Here is a 20278-nt window from a genome sequence, read left to right on the forward strand (position 1 = left end):
ATTAGAAAATGTGGTTTGGATGAATTTGTCTCCTGCTCCCCTGACATACTTTTACACTGTCACTTGTGGTGTTGACATAGTTTAGTCTATCTTTCACTGCGTACTTAGATGTTATACAGACTCAAGAGTAAAAAAAAGTAACTAAGCTCAAATCAATCATTAAATTGATAGTTAAACAAATGTATCTCTTAAAAAAGTAAAAAAAAAAAAACTATTTTATTTAAAATTTTAACAAAAATGTAAAAACTGGATGGAAACATTGGAGTATTTGATGACAACTTCCTGCCAGTCTCAAACAGCCGTTCTTATTAAATGAACTGGGACGCTTTCTTTCACTTCCTTTGCACTCTGAGTAATCTGATAAAGAATATACCAACTCTCAACCTAAATCAGAATAAGTGAACTTTAAATATGGATGAATTGAGAGATTGATTGCTAATAACAATCAACAGTAAAAGAAATCTTAAAATGTCCAACCCAAAAATGTAAAAACAGCTGCTGCTCTTTATTAGGAGCAGAGGCAAAAATCTGTCACACAATATGAACCAATGCTGGGAAATCCTAGTCCTGGAGGGCTACTGTTCTACATGTTTATATCCAACACAGCTTTGATATGATGTGAACCCACTTCTAACAAAACAGCAATTTGCTCTTCAGATCCAGGCAAGTTCTGCTTTAACAAGTAACTTCTCCACTTTGGGGAAAAAAACGTCTTTGTTTGCAATATTGACAGTGTTTTGAAACTCTCCAACATCGAGGAGGAACTGAAAGTTTAAAAAGAAAAAAAAAAAATCAGAAACTCCCACAAAAAACACAACAGCTTTGAACCTTTATAATATGCATTGAACCCCATCACTGTCAATGAAATCCACATTTCTCTTTCATACAGTGAGAAGAAATCTGTATTTCATCATCTCCCTCCAAAATAAAAGCTTCCCTAGAGTGTAGGTAGCTAAGTGTTCAATTCCCCGGGGTCTCACTTTGCCTGATGTGTCATTTTCACACTGAAAACCAGATCACTGGCTATCAACACTGATATGGAAGGCTGTCAGTAGCTTCCTGTATCATTCAGAGTGAATATTTTATAAATACAGATTTAGAGGCTGCTAGGGTATCCAGGAATATGTGGGTGACCATGGAGATCCACTGTGTGCAAACTAAACAGACCCAACAGTGAGTCCTTGGGTGTTTTGTAACTTTAATGAAACAGATGGGGGGAAAATTCTCCCTAGGAGCAAAATCTTTCTTCATCTTCTGCATTACAAGAGGGAACCATGACTTCCATCACCCCTCACAACCTCGACAAAGCAAAAAAGAAACAGCTCATTAAAGAAAGGCGGATACTACGACTGAAAGGGGAAAAAAACAGAAGGAATAAAAAATACATGGAGATAAAAATGAGTTAACTGAACACGTTTTGATATTCAAGTCAGAAATATGGGAGAAACTGAGACAAGTTCAAGGCCTTCCCTTGATCTTGAGAGGAAAATTTCCCTTCAGTGAAAATGTTCCCACATGAAAACAATCCAATGCTTTGGTTGGATGTAAGCGTGGTTATCTAAAGGGAAGGCTCTGAATGCAACAGGATCAATGACACCGACTCTTTCTCTGCTGCACACACACAATTATTTACAATTACTCCCAACCAACACCCCCCCTCTGCCCCACCTTTCTCTGCACTGTCCCTTCCCCCCATCAAATCTACAGAGGAAAGTGATGCTGAGCACTGTGAGCAGAGGAGAGAGAGAGAGCGTGTGTGTGTGTGTGTGTGTGTGTGTGTGTGGTTGTTGACAGATGTGAGAGAAATCAGAGACGACCATCCAAGTCTAAGCGCTGCACATGTCAAAATGAGAGTGCTGAGCTGCTGTTACACAGTAAGAAGCTCGATTACACTAGAGTCATGCGTGCATTAAATCACATGTTCTGCTGAGCTGTGCTTATGCAGCACTTTGACTGTAATACGTCCCAAAGAATGAGAGAGCACTGTATATTCTCTGTAGTTCACTTGTGTTACCATATTTCAATGACTGTGTAGAAGTATGAGGCAACACCTACAACCAATTTAAAAAGTATGTCTATTTCCTTTTGTGGGGTGGTTTTGTGGATCGATTAAACAAAGTATAAATATAAATGCACTTTACTGTACTAAAGTACAGAAATGAGGAAATCTCACAGATGTTGATGGCGCATGTTCATTTTTGTTTGTATTGTTTTGTTTTTCCTAATAGCTCAATTTGAGTATTTATTTGTATTGTCCATTTAGTTTATTTCATTGGATTCTTAATTTGTTAATGGTGAAGAATGGGGTAACCCAGGCTTCTTCCTATGCCTCGTCAAACAAGTCTAATGTGTATTATATTGAAATTGAGTTCTTTATTCATTTTCATCTATTTTTTATGATATTCATTTGTTGGAATAATGAAAATCAAGTCGCAGTCTCACACCACAGTGCATGTCCAAACTGTAAAGTGCACGTTTCCTGTTTAACACAGTAACACTATGTGAATCTTTATGGGTGTGTAACATGTAAAAAGGTGAATCAATAATATGGTGAAGTTCACACACTCTAAATTTCAGCCTTATATTCTCAACAGACAAAGACATGTGAGGTAAAGCTCTTCAAAGCCTAAATGAATTTAGGGGAACTTTAAACTTTAAAGGGTCTCCTCTGCCTCAGGTCATCTCTTAGCTCGTCTCCTACTCTGTGTCTATGTCAACACAAAGATTATTCTTTACTTCTGACTGGGTTTCCTGTTCAAAAGTGGGCTTATTTAAATAAAACAGGACTCTGTGAGGCCTGAGGAAGGATTTAAATACTGGAGAGGCTTTTTCCTCTTTGTGTGAGAAAACAGGAACAAGCAAGAGCGTCAGAGTCAAAAAAAAAAAACAATCTCTTGCGTTTCACATGACCTCTGCAGACAGTGCGTGGATCAGAAGGGGAAGGAAGACATGATGTACTGTTGGTTAGACTGTGAGGTAAAGGATGATAAAGTGTGACAAGAGAAAGAGTTAAATATATTTCAATATACACACCTTCCTTAGCAGCCTGCCAGAACTCAAACGCCACCCTGAACGCCTGAGCCACCGTCAGGGTCACCGCCTGGGCCTGTAAGACAAGATAAAGGGATTCATATCACACGTCCTTGCTTGGAAGGAAACTCTAGCAGGCAGTCTGAGACTGTTACACAAACAGCGACAACACCAAACAGGAAGGAAGCAGATTACCATGTTGGTACTTGAAAAAAGGGGAAGAAGAAGAAGAAAAGGACCTGTTAACGTAGTTGGGAGGATGCGTGACCTTTTGACTACAGCTAAATGAGTGAGGGGAAGGAAGAGGAGGGAGTGGCACGATCTGAATAAACCTCCAGATATGCTGGGAATGCTAAATGAGGGATAAAAGAATCACCGCCCTGCATGTTCTCATCATTTCTTTCTCATGAATTCATGCCTTGAACATTTGAACAAATGTTTAACATGCTTACTCCCTGGTTTGAAAACATGCATCATGGTAGAATCAAGGGCTGGTTATTTCCAAATAAATAGGAAAACCAAGTAGAAAGTATAGTCAGTTCAAACTCTAAAAAGCCCCAACGATATCTTAATACAATCTTTGTCCACTCTTTACAACCCACTTTAGATGGTTTCTGGTTCTCTGGCATGTTCAACAGTACAAACCTAAACAGCCCAATAAACCAAAGTTGACCTAAGAGACGAGGAGAATAACATGCAAACAGACATACTTGCTCCTATTGTCTGAAACTCCCTCCCAAGAACTAATAGTAACTGCACCAACCTCCTCTTTCAAATCACTTCTCAAAACTCACCTGTTTCACTCAGCTTTTAACATGTAACTATCTACTCACAGATGTCTGTTTCCTGCCTTTTTTTTACTAATGTTCTTTATTTTTTCTGATTTATATTTGTTCATATTCATTGCTGTATTTGCTGTTGTTGTTTTAACCTGTAAAGTGTCTTTGATTTTCTAGAAAAGCGCTTTTAAATAAAATTTATTATTATATTATATTAAGATAAGATTAGATGTCCTTTATTCGTCCCACAAAGGGGAAATCTACATGGACCTGTACACAGTACAGATATAAAGAGTATTATACTGTATATTATTGTTTTTTGGGAAGATGCAGGAGGCAACCTTTTTCAACTTTTTTCGACCTTTTCAACTTATTTAACCTTTTTCAACCATAATGCTAATAGTCAGCTATTGCTAGGTTAATGCTAATGCTAGGTGAGTGCTAATGCTAGGCTAATGCCAATGCTAGGTTAATGCTAATGCTAGGTGAGTGCTAATGCTAGGCTAACGCCAATGCTAGGTTAATGCTAATGCTAGATTAGTGCTAATGCTAGGTTAATGCTATTGCTAGGCTAATGCTGATGCTAGGCTAATTCTAAGCTAATGCCAATGCTAATGTTTGGCTAATGCTGATGCTAGGCTAATGCTAACATTAGACTAATTCTAAGCTAATGCCAATGCTAGTGTTTGGCTAATGCTGATGCTAGGCTAATGCTAACACTAGGCTCATTCTAAGCTAATGCCAATGCTAGTGTTTGGCTAATGCTGATGCTAGGCTAATGCTAACACTAGGCTAATTCTAAGCTAATGCCAATGCTAATGTTTGGCTAATGCTAAGCTAATGCAGTGCAATGCAGGCCAGCATCTGCACCCTCACTTGCATTTTCTTCAGGAAATGCAAATATTCTAGTTATTATTATACTTACAATTTTCCTCTTGGGGCAGAGGAAGGCGTGACACTCCAGAGTCTCATTATGCTGGCTTTGGACAATGTAGGCAAACACTTTGTCATGCATCTTGTCCGCAGTGCAATAAGATATCCTGAAACACACACACACACACACACACACGGGCCCACGTTTGAATAGACTTTAATAAAATCTAAACATCATCAGAGGTCCACGGAGGGACCTGCTGGGAAACTATCTGCAATAAACCCCTAAGCTAGTGCAGCAATCTGATTTAAACTCTTTAATCTAGCATTTCTCCAAAAAAAAAAAAAAAGCATTAGGGAAAAATCCCTTTTCTTAAATCCATCTGCAGTGGTGATCTCAGTGCCACACAGTCCAGCTGTGTCTGAGTGCAAGTACACAGCCAGGCAATGTCTGATTTTTAACAACACGCCCTGTTAGTTAGTAAAATACTAGGCAGCATAGGAGTATGATGTCTAAATCCTATGTCTTTGTAACAGAATATTATGAATTGCCTTTATGCAACCCTGGACAGTGGAGACAGTTTGTCAGAAACACTGGTGAACATGAACCTTGCGTATTGGACTAAAAATGATGGGAAGTTCCATCCCTTTGTGATACGTGGAGTCATGAATGTGGAATTTTTGAAAAACCAAAGCACGATTCATGAGCTCCAGGCCAACAAAGGTGAGGCTTGGAGTGTGCAGGCTGTGGCAGGCAGGAGAGATCTGAAGGTATGCAATCAAGGACTTAAGAAAGAGACAGACACACACTGATAATGCAGCAGTTAATGTTGCCCTCTACACAGAAAGTGGAGGCTCACCTGTATATGGAAATGTTCTCCATTAGCTGGTTTGAGGCACTGTCGTAAAGGATGATTCCTCGAGGAGACACGGTCATGGCCACTTTTTGGAGTTTTTTACCACCGGCTTTGGCCTAAAAATGAGAGAATAGAAGGTGATACAAAATCAAAGAAGAACCATTTAAACTTCAAAATATTAGCTGAAACCCAATGTGAAAATTATAAATCAGTGACACAGCAACACTAACAATTTAAGTTTTAATTGCCTGAAAATATGCTTGGTTCAGTAAAGCAGATTTCCTCAATCCTTTAGGGTTCAAAGATCATTTAAAAGGGGAACAACATGCAGAGGAACCACTTAGAAACGTCCCACTTATGCATTGTGGCTTTTCACATACATAACTCTGCACTTTATTCATTGAGCAACTTAACCAATGGTTGACCTTTCAAGTCCCCATCCCCAGTTTTAGAAATAGTATAATAACATTATTTAAGACTATAACAAATACAAATTGCACAATTACCATATTTAACCAAAATAACAATCCTCTTTAAGCAGCCTGGCAGCCTTTTCATTAGACACCTGCACTGAATGCCGTCGCATTAGTCCAAATCAGATCGGCCGTCCTCTCAATAAATCACAGAACAGTGTGAGTCCCACCCTCCTGCAGCCACTAACTTCATTACCTACTGAGCTGCCAGAGCCAATAACATAAGACATCTCTAGCATGATAAAGCTGGATGAGCCACACACTTAGCAACAGCGTCGCCACTGATTGCATCATTCTCCAAATGTCAACCTGTGCCTCAGGGTCTCTTCTGTACACTGAGATGTTGGGTCATAAAAGGGACAGGAAATCACAATGTCTGGAAATCACGAGGTGAGGTTTAAGAGTGGGGGGGAGGGGCGACAGCCCTTGTTTTGGTGAGCAGTTTAAAGTGAGGTCAAGGACAGGGAGTGGACTGGCAATCTAGCATACCGGGTATTGGCCTGGTGGGCCGTCAACCCGAAGTGGGCCGGTCCGTCTGCAAACTGTTTTTTTTTTTTTTTTTTGATGAGCGAGAAGAGGTAGACATAATAATAGATGGCCAAAAATGGTCCAAAACTGGCAAAAACATGGCAAAAAATGTAGGGAAAAGGAAACAAGTGGAATTTATTGGGCAGAAGTTAGCTTATTTGAATGAAAAGTGGACAAAATAATTTAAGAAAGGACAAAAATTGGATAAAAGTGTCGAAATGAACTTGCAAAAATGGGACAAAAAGTAGAAAAAAAAGGGGTATTTATTGGCAAAAGGTGGCTAAAATCTGAGACAAAGGAAGTTCCAAAATGGCCAAAGGAAATAAATAAAAAGGGGTTAAAGTGTCCCCCTTTTAAGGTTTTCTGGGGGAATCATAATTAAAATTGAGGCATAAAGAGCTACATGTTGAGCATCACTGACTTAGTAACGGCTTCTACGTGGTGTACACTGATAATGTAGTGGGCTGGTCTGGACAGAAAATGCCAGGACCGAATTTTGGTCCCAGTCCACCCCTGGTCAATGGTCTCTCATCTTCAACTGTTTGTGCTGAGGCTCACCGTGGTTACTATCCTCTTGACAGCAGCTGCAGACAGTTCTTCTCCTTTGGGCTGCTCCACCATGGTGACCCCGAGGTATTTGAGCTGGAACACCATGCCCTCCAGCAGGGTTTCTCTCGTGTCCGACCAGTTCTCCGGAAGCTCTGGAAAAAGAGACGCGACACTTCAGCAGTGGTGCGATTTGTGCTGCCAGGCTGGATGAAAAGCTTCTCTCACACATGCCGGGACAGCGCGAACTCACTGTGCTCACTTTCCTGCTGTTAAACTCAGCAATATTAGACATGACAGAAGCTCAACACTGTCCTCATTCCAGATAGTTAAACACACATGCTTGCATATTGACAAAGGCAAACATGTGCTTTCGACTAATGGTGGGCGACATATTAAGCTTGTTCCACGCAAGATATATGAAATGACTATATCGCAACTATCAAGTACAAATTGTCACATAAATACTTTGCTGTCAGCTGGGACTCTTTCACGCTCCTTTCACACCACGCTGCGTAATACCCCGTCCATCCAGAAAACTCTGCTACATATTTGTGTATGCATCAAAAATTGTGATAATTGTTGAATAATCGAATCGTGAAGTTCCTTACATGGCACATCACTAATATAAGGGGCTACTTGAATCACCATATTGGTGTCATTTTATGCACCAAAGGGTTGAATTTAACATTCGTGCAGTGATTGAGAGGAGAAATTAAAATATTGAGATAAATATCGTAGATTGTGATTTAGCCTAAAAATATCGCGATATTGGTTTTAAGCCAAATCGTGCAGGCCTACTTTCTACACAGAGAAGCGGTCGAACCTTTACCTGGATTAGTGATGCCAAAGCAAAGCTACATTGTGTTTTCGAACGAACAAAAACACCATCTTCACTTCCTGTGGGATCAAGCTCACTACCTTTTGTCAGCTGATAGATGTCATTTCTTCAACCAGTCTTGGACCAAACTTGGGCCTCAGTATGATGTATCTAGTTCATCAATGCATTTAGGCTCTCATCTTAGCAACCTTTAGCTGAATGTTTTTGCCTTTCTTTTTCTTAGATGGCCAAACTGATGAAAGTCCTAAAAACTGATGACAAGTTTACAGATCTCTCTGTTGTCACAACAAACAAACCCAACAGAACCGAGTGCTGCGAGTTCAACTCCATTGATTGTTGCTTGCAGGTGTAATCCCTAAGGAAATTAGGCTTAAACTGAGTTATTTATCTGTGATACTTAACAACCAGTGGAAACACCTGATCCACGACAAAGCTCTTACTCATTGCGTCTCTTTAAATATCCTGTAATCAGTACGAGAGACTTTCCAAAGGCTTCGATTGAAGAAATTACTCGAGCGGTAAAATGTCTTCATGGCGCTTTGACTAGGCTACTGTAATTATCAATCAGGATGTTACTCAATCTGAACCATCCTTGGAAGAGTCCTTGTTTGGGTTGAGAAACACAACAATTAGTTTGTGGGCTGACTGAGTCACCCGCCAAATTCCCAAAAACTAATACCACCTGAGCACGTAGCTCCAACATGCAACTTTCAGGCCTTAAATTATTTGTCTTAGGTACACAGCACACCTCCAGAGGTTTAGCACAGTTCAAGTATTGACAGGCCGGGGCTGTTTTTGAAGTAGCCAACACATTTTACTACACAAAAGCTGCTGCTCTTTTCTAAAATATGATGGTTTTATTTTCCATTGAGTAAATTCATTTTTAGATCTCTCACATCCACATCATGCACACTGGAAATGTCAGACCTTGGGTTTAGGAAGCATATCATTTGGGAAATATGATCTGGTAACAGCAGCAGAGACAAACCTTTAATATCCTTTTATTTTTAGAACTCAACAAGACGACTGTGCATGTAATGGTATAAATACAGCTACAGCTAAACCTACACTTAAGTAATGGGTGTTTCCCCACTGGGAACACCCACTCTGAGGTCAAGGTCTTTGGTGTACAGATGGGACTGCTACATTAGTGCCTGGATAAGTAACACCCTTACTGTAATGGAATCACTAGTGCAGGATCACAAGCTACAACTCATGACCGGAATCAAGTTACTAAGCGGCCCGAGTGGACTATAAATGTCTATTACGAGGCGCAGGCCCTCAGAATACGGCACAGGTTCGTTGGTATTGTGTCGTCTTTGGAGATCGCCTGCATTTAAAAATGAGCACTTTGCTCTATGGCTTATAATGGTGCTACAGAGCTGGATCTTCAGAGATGCCTGGAAAACACTTGCAGCAATCAGAGCTTTATCAATCACATGTATAGCAGGCCTTTCTACATCAGCTGCCCATTCTGGTGGAAGCATGAAACAAGTCTCTGGGGAGAACCAGCCATTCATCGGCCTGCAGAGACTGAAGATTCCTCTCTGCCTCTTCCCCAGAGAAACGGAAAAGAGCCTTGAAAGTACAGACTACACACATGAGGGGAGATTAGCTGTCAAAGCTGTTGAACTTGAAAGAGCAATAAAACAACAGCTTTCATCAAATGCTGACATGATGGCAGCTCATTGTTGCAACGCATGAACCACTGCTATTTTTAGACTGGTGCACATACCCACAGTCCTACTTTGTATGCTGTTATGATCCTTTTTTCATACTGGTCACATTTGCATTGAGAAGAACCTACCCCCTCTGCCTACTATAACCACCAGCATCAATCCCCCGTCCTTTGCTGCAGCTGTGCTTCTGATTACAGCAAACTTCAAAGGCTTCTGGGCTACAGGGGAGCGCAGAATGGTCAGAGAGGGCGGCTCGCCTCTGTAACACAGCTTGTAAATAAACCATAGATGAGTGAAGGTCAACAACAAGAGCACAGTAATCTGGATGGTGGAGGTTCACAGCTGGTGGCCAACATCAAGCATTGGAAGATTTAATCAAATAGTCATCTTTGAAGAAACAATGCGAACAACAAAACCTGAACATCGCACAAACTCAAGAGTCACTGTTAATATAACACAAAGAGAGGCAATCATATTCACTTTACTCCTCCCAAATTACAAGCTGCAGGACACAATTTTGTATGGCTCATACATTGAAAAATTATTCGCTTAAAAAAGATCTAAAAGGTTGAAATTGCCGCTTGAAAGTTTGTTTCCATGCCACCGTAAACACTCCATTTGTTGATATCTTTGTAAAACTTTCATGCATCACATTGTGGTATATAGTGTCTCGTAGATGCAAGTTTTTTTTCCTTCATTCATGATTTCTTGTTTCTTCACCAGACAAGAAGGACAGTAATGGCTTGACAATTTTTACTCTGTCTGCAAGACATTACATTTCGGCAGCATTCATGTCTTTTCATGTTAATCCCGAAATAAACAGTCACCATTATTTTGCCACAACTTTCAGTCAGTAAAACAGTACAAATTTGTTGGGAAGTCTCTTTAGCAATGTTGTAGGGGGAAACACAAGAAATAATGGTAAGAATGAAGTAAAAACACTTCTATGCATCCATTTACAGGGCTCCACATCCCACAATGCAATGCACAAAACTATCCAAAGATGTCAACAAACCTAGTGTTTACAGTGGAGATGAAAACAAACTTTCAAGGGGCAATTTATGCCTGTTTCCTTTCTGTTTGGAGTGAATTATGTTTGATTCATTGATCTATGAGGCGTATACTATGATTTTTATCTAATAAAAATGATTGTGGGTAGCAGCTTTAATGACTAATTATTTAACTGATGGTTATGAATTTGTACAGATAATCAAATTAATTGTTTAACACATTTAAAAACAAATCCATCTCTTTTTGTTCTGCCTGGCCTTAGCCATCAAGGGGAAAACCTTACAGCCCTGTTTAGGCATCCTAGTATTAATAAAAGTAAAAAAAATGTCAATCAAAATAAATTGTGAGCTGGAATCCAGACAGCTCTCTCGACAGAATACTCATTTTATCCAAATTGTCAGCCTCTCCTTAAAGACTCAGTCTGGGAATTTAATGACCTGACTACAGATTGGGACAGTGAAGATGCAAAAGGAGATTTGGAAAGAAGGAACAGCAGATGGGATCACATAAAATACTCATTTAGGGGTATGTGCAGCATTAGAGGGAAAGATGCTGGTGGATCCTTTGACCTAGCTTACAGAGAGGAAATGAAGCAAGCAGTTTGAACGAGGTAAAGGTCAAAGAGGATCACTGTTGTTTTTGGGAGCAGTGACATTAATGAGGAGTTTGGAACTGTTTGCCTTTGACAGAAAGGGAAGAAACACCAAAATAAAGTCAAGACCATGACTCAAACTGGGAAAAATAAGCACAAAAATAAGCAACAGTGACAGCTTTTTGACAAAGAGTCAAACACCAAAGAAGAAGTTTAGTTGGGGGACAAATGTTTCCTTGATTAAGAGATGCACACTTTGTGAATAACAAATGTAATGAGCAATTACAGAGATGCAACACTTTGGAAACAGCGCAACAGCCCTCTGCTTGACAGCGTGTAAGGGCTAAATAATGCAGCTAATGCTTCAGTGACGAAGGCCACAGGCACAAAAACACAAGTCAGAGCCATCTGACAACTCTGTAGTTTTATTACTGCAATGCAGCTCCATCAAATCCAACATTCACAAACCTCTTGAAGGGATGGAAGTGCCTCAAGGAACACAGGATATAACAAGCCAAAAGAAATGAAACGAGAGATGAATAAAAGGCTAATACACATCATCTTCACAGCAAGTACCCTCTACTCAGCTCAAATTCAAATTTGAATGCGAAAAAGTGAAGGTGTTATTTTCCAATTATTGAGTCACCCCAACATGATTACCAGCAACCGTAAATGCCAAGATGAGTAAAATTGAAAGATGCTAAAAAGTTCTTTCACATCCATCGTTTTAATAACATCACATATGGGACACCAGATCAGATCTGGAAAGCTGTGAGTACATGAGTAAACCACAGTTGCAGCAACTTGCTCTTCCAACACAAGTAGCAATCTTTTCAGTGCTTTGGGTTTTGATTAAAGGGCAAAATCAATAATTGTCTTGAAAAACTATAGACAGAAAAAGGACTGTTCATTTAATTCTTATTTAAAAGGCAGTCTGTCCTGATAGTAGCTCAATAGTATACAAATGTACATTGAAGAATGAGGTGCAATGTTCAAAGCTGTGACTTATTCATTGTTTTCATCAGCCACCTGTATATACCTTCTTCATCAAAGTAGAAAAAGAGGAAATGACGGTCTAAACCATCGGCAATGACCAGGAAAAAAACAATCTGCCTAATAACAAGGACATGTAAAATTCTTGATGTGCTTCGGCAAGGGTTACTGGGAAAGTTCAGTTCTGTAGCTGCCTTGGAGATGGCCTCATGAGAATCTGTGTTATTTGTTGGATCAAGTTAATGAGATCAGCTCCTCAGGAGGACGGGCAGGTTTGTTCAACTGTGACCCTCAAAAGATTAACATCCAGCAATGAGATCAGCATTGTTCTGAAACCAAACCCTGCTGTGATGCTTTTCAATAATTTCAAATATTTAAAAGTAAGAGAGAAGAGGTTAATATGACCACTCATAATTTTGTAGAAACAATATCACTGCAGAAACAGATCCTTACACGAACATTCAGGGAGTAAAGGTTATGTTCATGTTCATTCTGGTAACAACAGACCCCAATAACAGCAATTTTGGTCACTTTTAGTAGTTAAGACAACTGGACTAATGTTACAGCGTTACACCAATCTGATCGACTATATCGGATCGGCCGATATTTTGCATTTCATGCAATTAATGTGATCGGCTGTACTGTCCTAATTCGCCGATCCGATCAATGACGTCATTGTCGTGATGAAACTTTCTTTAGATGCTCCCATTGAATTGTTTTATCAATCTCATTTACAAGAGCCGTTTGCTTTACGTGACACGGTTTTATTTCACACACACTCTGACAACAAATGTTATGTTCATGTCTTGTATGGAAATTCTTCAACTCTTCCACTCCCTCGCAGTCACAAGGCTGCGTTTAGGTCCCAAAACATAGGACCGTTTGATTTTCCGTCAACCTGTATCAGGTAGTACCAAAGGAATTTGGTCGGTACCAAAAAAAAACCAACATGAATTCATATGATCAGATCAGTGATCGTTTTTTTAGACTCACTGATCGGCCCAAAAAAGCCTAAAGAGGGGAAACATCTTCAAGAAAAACTTCCTAGTCCAGTTGCATCAACTAAGCGACCAGAATCAAGGTTTCCAGTCTAAGAAGCTTTTTTTCTACATTAAGTTCAACCGTTGCTTTTTCTCGACTATTTAGATTTTGCGTTGTGCAACACATGCTGGAGCAGAAAGACAGACCAAATGCTTAAAAGCCTTAAAACTGGGTCACTATATCCTAGATGACAGAAATGCTTGTCGCCATTTATTTGGAAGGCGGACAAAAGTGCTGTTTGTGACTGAAGAGGGCAACATCCACATTCCTCTCTGTTTCCAATATTGTTGACAATAGACTTGAGCAGTATCTTATCAAATGTGCTTTAACACATAATGACAAATGTAATGCACAAATGTTTTGGTGAGGTATTTAGGGGATGTTATCTGGCTTACCAAAAGAGCACCCCACTGAAATATGAAGCTTATCTTTACCCAGATTGCATCAAAAAAGAAATATTTTTAGTTATTGGCAAGATTTTGAGCTTTCAATAAGAATGACATCAACCAACTCTGAAGAGTACTTACAGTAATCTTTGTCATATCAGTCACACCTCGGTACTTTCAATATTTTTGTCTCCTCACGTGAAGCAACTATATTTCCTGAGGGGTTCAAAGTCCCATAACATATGAACAGTAGCTATTGTATTCCGAGAGTTTAGTCATTTTCCCCTTTGCATCTAATTATGTTGTGTGTTGGCGGATCTTTAGCTCAGAGTAGTTATTTCCTATTAAAAGGAAGTTTTTCCTCTCTATTGTTACAGGTTGTCAGACCACCATGTGGAAATTATTTGACCAGCAGTTTCAATCATCCTGATTTTGTACGTCATCCAGGAAGGAGTTGTCAAAGGACCATTTTATATCCATATTGCTTCCAGTTATAAGAGTTGTGCAACAAAAAAAATCCACCATAAAGTAATTCACATGCTCTTGTTTTTGGCACCAGTAAGAAGTTTTTCTTTGAAAACTACTTTCGTCTGCCTAGTCAAACAAACTTGATATATTGAGAAGAGATGTAAGCTGCATGTGCACAAGTGCCTCCAAATAAAACACAGCTTCTTTACACTTCCTCTATGCAGGTCATTTGAGTGTTGCACTCAATTGGTTTCAGACCAGCAGGTTTACTGCTGCGTTTGGCCTTTTTATGACATTTGTTTAAAAGGGAGAAATATCTAAAAGATCAATGTTTGCATGGCATTTGAGTCGAGCTGAAAGCAGTCATCGCTGGTCATGTATCCTCAGCTATTTTAGGCCTCAGCTGACCGATGCCTGTGGTGAAATGACCCCCTCCTACCTTTTAACAACACATGAACCAAAAAGAAAGAAGTCTTTTTTCCTGCAGTATCAGGTTCCAATCAGGACACTTTGGGCTAATTTAGAAACTGCAGACTCAGATGAGGGGAATTGCCTGAAGCGCTAGAAAGAGACAAAGCGCACACAACCTCTAATTATGCCTGAAAAAGGTTATGTTCGGCACTTTTGCAGCCGAGATAGCCTGTAACCAGGTTATTCATTAAGCGGCCTGTGTGTTCCATTGAAGTAGATGACTTCAGTACAAGACGGAGATAGACATGAGCCTCCCTGATTTCAAACAATGGTATTTATGAGATAAAGCTGAAGCAGAGGACTGTTTGGAAAAGATTACACATGACAGCTGCCATTGTCCGTCTCCTCCTGCTACAATGGCAACATCCATACATTGTGTCTTGTTGGCTTCTGTGGAAATTCCTTTACATATTATCAAAGACCTGGGTCAAAGTGCCACAGGGCACATACAAATAAAAACATCCGACACTGATTGAAGATGTGAAGCACATGCTGGTTCAGGAATGAAACATCAATATAAATTAAGTTGAGAGCAATACTGCTTTTTCTTGTTAACTAAAGCTTCAGATTTTCTTAAACATCAATAATTTAGTGCTTCGGAAGATCCAGAGGATGTATTCTGCATGTATCTACAGGTCATCAAGGTTTCTCGTCTTCTGTACCCCCTAAGCCTTTATTCCTATCCATGAATACTGCCTTGTCTTTGGTGTATATCGTTTCTGTGTCGTTCAAGACAAAACATTTAGTTTAAGGCCTTTTTGAAATGTATTACCAATAGGAGGAAAAACTGGTGCATATGTACCTTGTAGAGGTGTCTCAATACAAGTTTTTCCCTTTTCCCAATATGATACCGATATTGGATCCTTGAGTATTGGTTGATGCCACTGTTGATAGGATTTGATATTAGCACCAATCATAAATACTTTTATTTCTTATTTTGTTGTGTAGAATGATAGAAAAGGCTTGATCAAGTGATACAATTCAAACAGAGGAAAACAGTCCGCAACAGTAGGTATAAGAAAAACACTATTTACCAATGGGTTAAATACATTTTAACCTTGAACACAAATTATCTACAAGTTATGTGTCGGAGTGAAAATCTGTTGTTTGTGTAATGTTATGTTTTTTATTGTCGTTTAATGCTTTCTTTTGCACTTTAAAGCATATTAAATTGCATTTTGTATGAAATGTGCTATACAAAAACATTTGCTTTGCCTTATATTACAAATTTTAGATGCCGGCATATACAGTATGCCGGCATCTAAAAAAAAAAAACATTTTTAACGGATTGGGACACCCTTAGTTCCTTGTACAGTCTCTTGTTTACGACACACTTCTAAAAAAGTTGCCCTGACCATGACTGCAGTCATTGCTTCATTGAAACAAATGATACCATAAAACATAAAGTTAGTTTGGTTTAGTCAAACCTGCTTTAAAAAAAAACAAAACAAAAACAAAGAACAGGGCACACGTGGAAAAAACCCGCGCAACATCGAAAAACAATTTTGCTTGGTTGATGCAGAGGTACTACACAGGCTAAGAGTCTTACAGATTAAGTCGTCACTCTGTGACAAGGATTAAAGCTGGTGTCTGACTGAGACCCAAATCTTACTCTGTGCAATAAAAATTGATCGTTACAGCCAAATTTGAAGCCACTCCATGAACTACAGAACATTTGGAAGGTAATACAGAACCAAAAGCTAAAAACCAAATGATAACTAAATCATTGTCCATCAAGTCAGTGTTCAGATCACTCAAATAAGAAACATTCCGACATCTAGCATTCACACAGATGTAGGCGAGATGCAACAATCTGACAATACCGACATTAATCCCCCTCGGTCCCAGAAATGTCATCCAGAGCAATAATTTAAATAATGTGATATGAGGAACAAGGTTTAATCCAAAGATGGTAAACTTGAAGATTTTGGAGAACAAAATACCAGAAAAACTTTTACACAAGCATCTGTTTAAGAAAGTTTGTTCAGCATTGCACGCTCTGTCGTAGGGAAGAGACTGTTACCTCATCTTTTCCGGCTGAGTTCCTTTCTGGAGGCCAAACACTGAGAATGCATCCAAAACACATCAGAATGTGGTGGAACACATTCACATAGAGAGGTTACCACATTAGTGGCTACAGTAACGTCTTCAGACTGAATACATGTGCACCTGTAGAGTGACTCATATTTGCTCAGCAGCTCATAACTGATTAACGTCAGGAAGTGTAATTAGTACACGAGGTGTGTTTATACAGTGATCTCACTATGTGTGTCCATGTCCATCCCTGTTGCTGCGAAGGCTTTTCAGATGGTGAGGCTGAAGTACTGTGGACTTCCACAAAGACATGTGTTTGAAAGAGATTACATCAATTATTCCTAACCAGGGAGCGGAAGTGTGGAGACACTGACACACATTAATCTTAGTTAAACAAAAGCTCATTCAATGAAAACCTAGAAAAGTGGGTTGTTGTTTTTTTTTTTAACATTTTCTCATTCTTATTTTTTTTTCAGTTCTACTTAGGCAGTGTCATTTTTCCAGTTTTTCAATATCTTTCCAAGATTTTTTATTTTTTATCATTTTACATCATCTTTTATTTTGAACTCATTTTGTTCATTTTTGTGTACCGACATTTCCTATTTTGTATGCGTTGCTTTTCAAATTTCTTTCAAAATAGGAATCAAACTTTACAGAATCAACTTAAAGGATCAGCAATTGTTTACCACTTAGACTTCAGATAAAAAATTGCAAGGATAATACAGTCATTGAGCTAATATTCAACTTCTGCCTATTTCCACAAAATTTCATTTGACGTGTTTTACAGCTCTTACATCAAAATCAAAGGCAGTGTTTGCCCTGCAGGAACACATTAGGGATACACGCAGCTCTCTGACGGTAGTTAACCCAGCTAGCTAACTGCTAGCTGGGTTTCCATTACAGATTTTCGCAAAATAAAAGCAATATTTCCAAATGTCTACAAAGTATAATTTCGCTTTGAAAATGTTTCCACTGAATGTCGTTTTGGGGAGGCGCCTTGTAACTCCCGTCAAATCTCAACCCGCGAGACTTCGCAGCAGGAAGGTGAACACTCAGAACCTCCTCAAAAACTTTGTTTCACGTCTAATGTGGCACTAATAATTTTAAAGTATAATTGTAAGAAATGTCCCGATCTCCTTTTCTGTTTACACATACTGCGTAATGTTTACTCAGAGAGAAGTGGTCATGTGACCAAGTACGTCACGTTCTGTGACGTGTATTTGCAGAAAAAGTGTTTCCACATCGTTTTTGCGATACATTTTAATATTGAAACGTCTGAAATACCCCCTCATGAAAGCGCAAAATGTTTTTAGCTATATTTTAGTGTTTTTCCAAGGTGTTTCTATTACCAGTTTTTATTGCGCTATTTAGATTTTGCGCATTTCCAAGGGTAATGGAAACACAGCTAGAGACTTCCCGAAATGGTATCTTTGCAGCTTTGTCAGATGAAACCAGAGACGACTAAACATCGTAATCGGCACCAAGATTAATTCCTGGCAGAGAAAAAAAGTGCGACTGTGCGACCCGCTACACGAATGACACGCTGCACTGAGCGACCACACACAAAGTTGACCTAAAGATCCGGAGGATTTAAAAAGGCTGTAAATCAGCGAGACCTTTACAGCTCCATAAAGGAATCCTGCAGAAAGCAATCTCATTTAACGCTGCCAGCTGACTCCAAATGCAGTCAGTGCAGGTCACTTTGTCAGATATGTGGCAAACATGAGGTCTGTGGTACAACATTGGCCTATCAGAGGATTTAATTTAATTTGGCCCAAAGGATGACTCCATCATGGGTCGGCTGAGTAGACTCAGATATTTTGATGCTACAATATCGTGGAGTATCGGGGGGTATCTCACTTCTCTGCAGAAGGGGATTTACTACCTCCCACACTTTTTACTGATTGCCACTGAAGAAGAACAACAGTAGCTTTTATGACCTAAAAAATTAGGCTATTTGGATAAAATAGGAGGGCAGCATGGAGGAGCAACCTGTTGACTCAGCACTATCGGGAAACAAAGACTCGTTTAATAGAATAATAGAATAGAATAGAATATCCTTTTATTGTCCTTGTACAGGGTACAACGAAATTTGAGTGCAACTCCAAGGTGCCAGTGAGAGAAAAAAAAAAAATAAATATAAAACACAGCAAAAACAATAAAAAAAAATTAAATATGACACAATAATATGTACCGACAAATACCCAGATAAATACACAGATATCAGCTTGAATGTATAGATCTACAATAGCAGCAATATGTTTTATTGCACAAGATCAATATGATCAGTATGTGTGAATAACAGAATAACGAGTGCACAAGGTAAAAAAAAAAAAAGACTTATGTCATGATTATTACAATGAAAACATGACACCCGAGTTTAATGCACACAACCCAAACACCGACAGAGGGAGGAAAAGAATACAGCGCTGATGGATCCCAGTAGAGTGAATAAGTTGCTTTGACAAGACACAGACAGACAGACAGACAGACTTAATATGTCTGTAAGAAAAAACTGAAAAGTTGCAAAATTAGTCAACAATCTAAATCAGGGTTGGACTCAATTATATTTTTCAGTAACAACTACATTTTCAATTATTGATGTTCAATTACAATTCAATTATGCTTACAGAGACCAGCATTTTTTCCAATTACAATTAAATTACAATAGTTTTTCTATCTTCAGAAAGTCAATTACATTTACATTCTCAATTCCCAAAGTTCAATTACTATTAATCACAATTACTGAGCCTTTAATAAAGAACCCCATAAAATGATAACAGGTCCTAAATCAGCTGATCAACAAATATCTATCATCTAATTTCTTTACATTTTTTTTTTAAATGGGAAAATGTTGGAAAGCTTGATATGAAACATATTTTAATAATTGTTAACTATCGGTACATATGTGTAGAACTGTGACATGGTTCTCCAGTTTTGTGTTAAATGACAAGTTTTGTAGAATTTTCATAGCACTTACAAAGTGAATTATCTAAACTCAATTACAACTTCATTACGATTACAACAGCAACAGATTTTTAAAATTACAATTACGTGATTACATTTATAATTGAGCCCAACCCTGATTTAAATAGTTACAAGTTTCCAGATGTTTTTATTTACCATTTTCTTTCTTCCAGACTAAAATTTTTTATTTTTTTTTTAGTCAATAAACATTCTGTTCGACATCCTCCTCCAAAGCACTTCCAAACCCCTCTTGCTTTGTGGAATGTTGCATTATCCTGTTGAAGTAGAGCATCAGGGAATGACGTATATATTAAAGGAATTTGCCGAGCAGATTCTGACAATTCCCAGCATTACGCGGCTTCCCATGGAGCATCCTGCTGCCATGTGTTCCCACTCCCTCGTCTAATTCATCTAAAAGAAAGTGTGATTTAATTATCAGATCGAACAACCAGACCAGCCTTCACTCAAAACACCAATGAGCCTTGACCGCCTTCGACGCCGTGGTTGATTTACTGCTTTTTAGCCATTTGAGCACTTTTGATGGAAACCAACAGCTGACAGCCCACAAAAAAAAAAAAAAAAAAATCATGTTCTGCAGGAGCTCAATTACAATGTCATAGTGGTCTTTTGCGAATAACTTACTGACAGTAACATGAGCCTTAGTTTCTGTAATTCCTTACATCAGCTCCACACATAACAGGACAGCTAA

At 38.9% G+C, this 20278-nt stretch overlaps 1 protein-coding gene across 1 annotated transcript in view; it reads right to left on the minus strand.

Moving 5' to 3' along the window:
- LOC114458404 (low density lipoprotein receptor adapter protein 1-B-like) overlaps nt 1–20278 on the minus strand; it is a 36606-nt gene that overhangs the window by 10606 nt on the left and 5722 nt on the right. The window contains exons 2-5 of the mRNA XM_028440770.1: nt 7099–7241; nt 5543–5655; nt 4735–4849; nt 3034–3106 (exon numbers count right to left, since the gene is read on the minus strand). Coding sequence (XP_028296571.1) covers nt 3034–3106; nt 4735–4849; nt 5543–5655; nt 7099–7241 — 444 coding nt within the window. The remainder of the gene's footprint in view (nt 1–3033; nt 3107–4734; nt 4850–5542; nt 5656–7098; nt 7242–20278) is intronic.

This window comes from Gouania willdenowi, unplaced genomic scaffold (genome assembly GCF_900634775.1).
Source record: "Gouania willdenowi unplaced genomic scaffold, fGouWil2.1 scaffold_111_arrow_ctg1, whole genome shotgun sequence".
Taxonomy (NCBI): Eukaryota; Metazoa; Chordata; class Actinopteri; order Blenniiformes; family Gobiesocidae; genus Gouania; species Gouania willdenowi.